General features: G+C 38.8%; 1 protein-coding gene across 1 annotated transcript; it reads right to left on the bottom strand.

The window, feature by feature from the left end:
• Positions 1-522: 522 nt before the first annotated feature.
• On the bottom strand, positions 523-3544 carry Spink14 (serine peptidase inhibitor Kazal type 14 (putative)). The gene is made up of 4 exons (XM_032896570.1): positions 3475-3544; positions 2709-2752; positions 1419-1555; positions 523-568 (listed from the first exon to the last, which is right to left on the bottom strand). Exons 1-4 carry the CDS (start codon positions 3542-3544, stop codon positions 523-525), a joined length of 297 nt encoding a protein of 98 aa, XP_032752461.1.
• Positions 3545-4799: the final 1255 nt, after the last annotated feature.

Below are 4799 nucleotides of genomic sequence, written 5' to 3'. Positions count from 1 at the left end.
AGAAATTTACAGAAACTATACAACAGGGTTTGATCAGGAAGACAGCAATGCCCTCTAATTGGATTAATTTTTTTTAATGACAAAAAAGATAGAAGAAATTGTTCTGAGAGGAGCCCTAGATGTTTTACCTAAAGGTCACTGTTGATAATGTTAGCTAGCTGACAAAACCTGCTTGGCTTTGGCCTATGATTTAAATGTTCCAATCTGTTCTACTACTAAGATATTAGACAGAGACCGAAGACACAAGATATTCAGGAAAGTTTGGTTTATTTGTACAGATTGGGATTGATCCCAGCATCCTCCAACCTGTGAGATGGTACTTTAAAAATGAGCTATATCTCCAGGTCAGAATAGTTATTAATGAAAACACAGAACGACCATCCAGCCATCAGTTTCCAAAAGGTCTTTGTCACCAGAAATCTGAGAATAAAAAAGGCAAAAGGAGAAATAAGGTATAATATAGAAGTGTCTGTGCTGGAGATAAATGGAAAAATACCCTCTTACCCATCCAAGTTCACTCACCTAGCACCTTCCATTGCGGTAATATCTAATCTGTCCCCCAGACTTCCTAAACAAAGGCATAATAAGCATTTCATTAAAACATTTTCCTTGGGGCAGTTAAGAAACAGACTATAAAGGTATCTAGTTAGCACAAGGGCCACACCTTTGCAACAGAACCTACAACCTCTTTAAAATAATCTCTCTGGGCCTGAGTTTGTGATGTGTGAGGTGGAGGAGCCATCAGTGATTCAGCCAACACTCTCAGCCTTTGGCTAAAACAGAAACTACTGTGAGGGATCAGGGTATATGCTGGTTTTTCTTTGCTCCTTGCACAAAATTACAAAGGATTATAGAGTAAGGGTTCCAATCTGACAGCACAAGGAACGATTTGCTTCTTGTGAAACATACTGCCTAACATAAACAAAAGCTAAAATCATGGTGACATTGCAATCTGGGTTTTTAATGACTAATTTCCTGTCAGGTAAATCCAGAGATCTGAGTAATCAGTCACAGGCAGTGGACCAATTGTGCTAGTGTGCTGTTGTACTAGTATAGTTCAAGGGTTTAGACATTGAGGCAACAGAAAATATCTAACGGAAGATAATGGTAAAATTTATTTTAAAATCAAAGTGGTGGGGATTGAAGAAGTTCTAGAATTTCTGTAGGTAATCCATTAATTATGGGAATATTGGGACTATGAGGAAGCACATAAGGGTCCCCATTCAGCCTAATGTGTCTACCTTATATGCCAGTAGAACCTTCTGTTATGATGACTCAACTAAGGAAGTACAGATTTCTGTTTCCCCAAATGGAAAAGACTTGCCTCATGGTTGTTGAACTTGGTTGGGGAAACATGGACAGAAATAGCCAATGAGCTTCTTCTCCTTTTTTTTTTTCCATTTCCAAAGAATACTCACAAGGTCTCAACACACAAGATGCAGGGATTATCATAGGTTACAAAATTGGTGCCACAGATGGGTTGTTTTAGGCCAGGGCAGGGATCCACTGTTTTATTGAACCAACTCAATTTTACTTTCTTATAAGGACATTTTATCTGAAATTGAGCGGGAACAAACAAGCAAAACAGGAGATAATTAGAACTGTGCTCAAATAACAGGAATCATGGATTGTATTAGGGAAATCCAGTCAAGTTAGAATCACATTCCATTATCACAGTATCTCACAGTATATCTATGTATAAAGCGAAGACACTAGATTCAATCTACACTCTGTCTGTTAAGCATCATTTCCTGTGGCCAGGAACTCTTAGAGGCCTGGTAAGCTATAATGAGAGAAAAGAAAACATTTACATTCATGAAGCAAAGATAAAGTCACAAACACTGCAACATTTTTTTGCTGCAAACATAATTTGAGCTTCTTCTCAGAGATTCCTCATTCCTTTACAGTTTCCTGCTTCCAGAATCCAAGAGATTGCTGCTTTCCATATTTTCAACCCAGAAGAATGTGATATAGTCAACTTGCTTTACAAAAGAAGAACTCCCTGAAACTTTGTGAATGCTCAAGTTCATGGCCCTCTAAGAACCAAAAATTCCTCACACCTGGCAAGTGGAAATTGTCATTATGCAGAAAGTTTCCAAACACCATTGGGTACTCTTGTGTGTGTGTTTGTGTTTGTGTGTGTTTGTGTGTGTGTGTGTGTGTGTGTGTGTGTGTGTGTTAGTTCCCAGCTTACATCACTTTATTTTAGATTCTAAACAACAGTAGGCCTGTAATTCTCATGTGTCAATGTACATATTATCAGCTGCAGATTGAGTTAGTGAGTTCTGACAAGAAAACTGAAAGAAGACAGGAAATTGTTGGGGGAGCACGGGGAGTCTAAGAAGTTAGAGAGTGGAGTAGGCAAAATGAAGACACATTTTTGGCCTGTATGAAATTCTCAAAGAACAGGTAAATAAAACTTTTAAAATTAAAATATTATGTTTAGAGCCTGGAGAGATAAGTCAGTGGTTGAGAGCATTCCTTGCTCTTGCAGAGGATCAGGATTTCATTCCTAGCAACTTCATGAAAGCTTATAACATTTGGGGACTCTAGTTCCAGAAGGTTCAGTGCCCTTTTCTGTCCCCTGTGATCACCAGACACATATGTAGTACACTTACACAGAAGCAGGCAAAACACTGTACAATTAAAAATAATTTTTTAAAAATTGGATTCAAATTGAGTCATAGAAAAATCTAGTAGGCGATTACCTTAATCAGTCCATGTGTAGGCCACCAAACTCGAGCACCTGGAGCTATAGAATGCATAAATATATTGCAATAAATACATTTTAATCCCTGAGAAACCATAATCTAACCTGAGAGAACAAAAAAGCTCAAATTCCTTACAAAGTGACCTTGAAGTAATTGAAAGCATTGTTCCATTTATATATTGATTCATCCCTGTGTAAAATGCAGACTGTCATTCCTGCTTCTGTAAGCAATCAGCAGAGGGAATCATCACCGGAGGGGGGGGGCGGGACTGTGAGCCCAGAGTAACAAAGGGAGGCAAACAACACCTTGTTAAGGTAACATTCAGGAGTTCTCAGAAGATGTGTGAAAAACTGAGAACTCTGCTCTGTTTGGGATTCCCAGCATGATCTCTTCCCTAGGGGTCACAGAGATCCCTTGGCACTAGGGAGATTACTGCAGGATATTTTCAAATATTTTTGAGATGTGCTCTGGATGAAGAAATACTGCTGGTCACTTTCCGTTACTACCTCCCCAACTGTTTCTCTTCCCTGTGCATTGGCTCCCACAACTTGCATAGACTATATAGGAAAATCAAAACTATGTCTCTGGCTCTGACTTCACTGTCTCTCTAAGCATGTATATGGGAAAGCATGAAGGTAATTGTCTGTACCTACACTCATAGACTTTTTCACTAAAATCATTTTTAATTCAAAGTATTTTCTTTACAGTACAATGTAAACATCCACGAAGCGTTATATTTTTAAAAGAAAAGCAAATTACTCACCAGCCAGGAGCATCGAATGGAGCATGATGGAGAACAAAAGTGACCACAGTACCTGGAAATATTTGACCATTTTTTCCTTCTGGTATAACTGTGGAGTGATGTCCTGAGATGCTGTCTCAAGATATCACCTGCTGATAAAATTACCCAGGGGAACATAATCAGAATGTTAAAACAACTTGTGAAAGTATAGCCCAATGCAAACTCCACTTTAAAACTTATTCCATCCTGCTTCAAGAATAAATAGCTATGAAAAGTTAGACCTTTACTAATCACCTAAAAGATTAAAATTAATGAACTCAGTGATAAACTGAATGTGAATACTCAGAAGATAGATAGGGATCAGACATTTCTATTCTGTGGGCATTATTATACCATTTTAGTATGGAGGTGTTTTACATCCCCTGAAAAGGATACTTCATACCCTAAATTCCATTCACATTTATGTTTTGAAAAAGTGCAAAACCAAAATGGGTTACCTAGAGGTTTCTAGAAATTACTGGATCAATAGGGAGAAGGAAATCTATATTTTCTTATAACATAGAGATGGAATCTTTAAATCAAGAAAAAGGCAGTGACACTACAGGCAAACTTGGCTGTGCTAAGAATCTTCTGACTGAATATTAAACTCTTTAGGGTATTCTGGGATCCTGGATAACAAAAGAAACCACCATATCACTGTCTCAGGGAAACTGTCTCTGGAGAATAACACTTTCCATGAAAATTGGATATTTTTGGCAGAATATCCAGGGCTCCTGTCTTTCCTCCTTCTGAGACAACCTTGTGCATCATGGTCTTGCTAAGAATATCACTATCTCATCTTGCCATCTTCCTCTAGATTCTTCAGGGATGGAGAAGCAGCAATAAAAGCCTTAAGTCTGCCCACATCAAATGAACGTTTTTATGTTCTACGACAGAGTTGACCCACCTTAGAAGAAGGAGATGAAGTTAATGGGCTCCTTTTCAGCTGCTACTTCTTTTTTAAAGCACAAGTGTTGGGACTTCCTGAGAGGACAGTAGTTGTGTAGGACAAGGCATTGGGACATTGTGTGCTGGGCTGAGCAGGCCCTGGTAGGTCCATCATGATTCTAGTTAGGCCAAGGTCAGAACTCAGCAGGGGATATTGAAAAGGACTTGTGGAGGGCAAGAACTATTCACTGGAAAGGGAAGCCAGGGCAGCATGTGAGCATATGCTGCAGTTGGAACACAGTAAGTGTCCCCTAGGGTGAAGACTTCTCAGGCAAAATGAAAAAAAAAAAAAAAAAAAAAAAAAAACCACAAAGAAACACCTAAGTTACTGGAGGCTGGAGCAGTGATTTGCAGTGGTA

This window comes from Rattus rattus, chromosome 3 (genome assembly GCF_011064425.1).
Source record: "Rattus rattus isolate New Zealand chromosome 3, Rrattus_CSIRO_v1, whole genome shotgun sequence".
In the NCBI taxonomy this organism is placed as follows: domain Eukaryota; kingdom Metazoa; phylum Chordata; class Mammalia; order Rodentia; family Muridae; genus Rattus; species Rattus rattus.
This window is presented reverse-complemented; position numbering and strand designations above follow the sequence as displayed.

What these genes read in the sequence shown, in the direction of transcription:
- Spink14 (XM_032896570.1), bottom strand. Translation starts at nt 3,544, where the DNA reads ATGGTCAAATATTTCCAGGTACTGTGGTCACTTTTGTTCTCCATCATG. An exon ending in CTACACATGGACTGATTAAG is followed by an intron (nt 1,556 to 2,708) that starts GTAATCGCCTAC and finishes GCTCAATTTCAG; the next exon opens with ATAAAATGTCCTTATAAGAA. An exon ending in ATCTTGTGTGTTGAGACCTT is followed by an intron (nt 569 to 1,418) that starts GTGAGTATTCTT and finishes GCCTTTGTTTAG; the next exon opens with GAAGTCTGGGGGACAGATTA.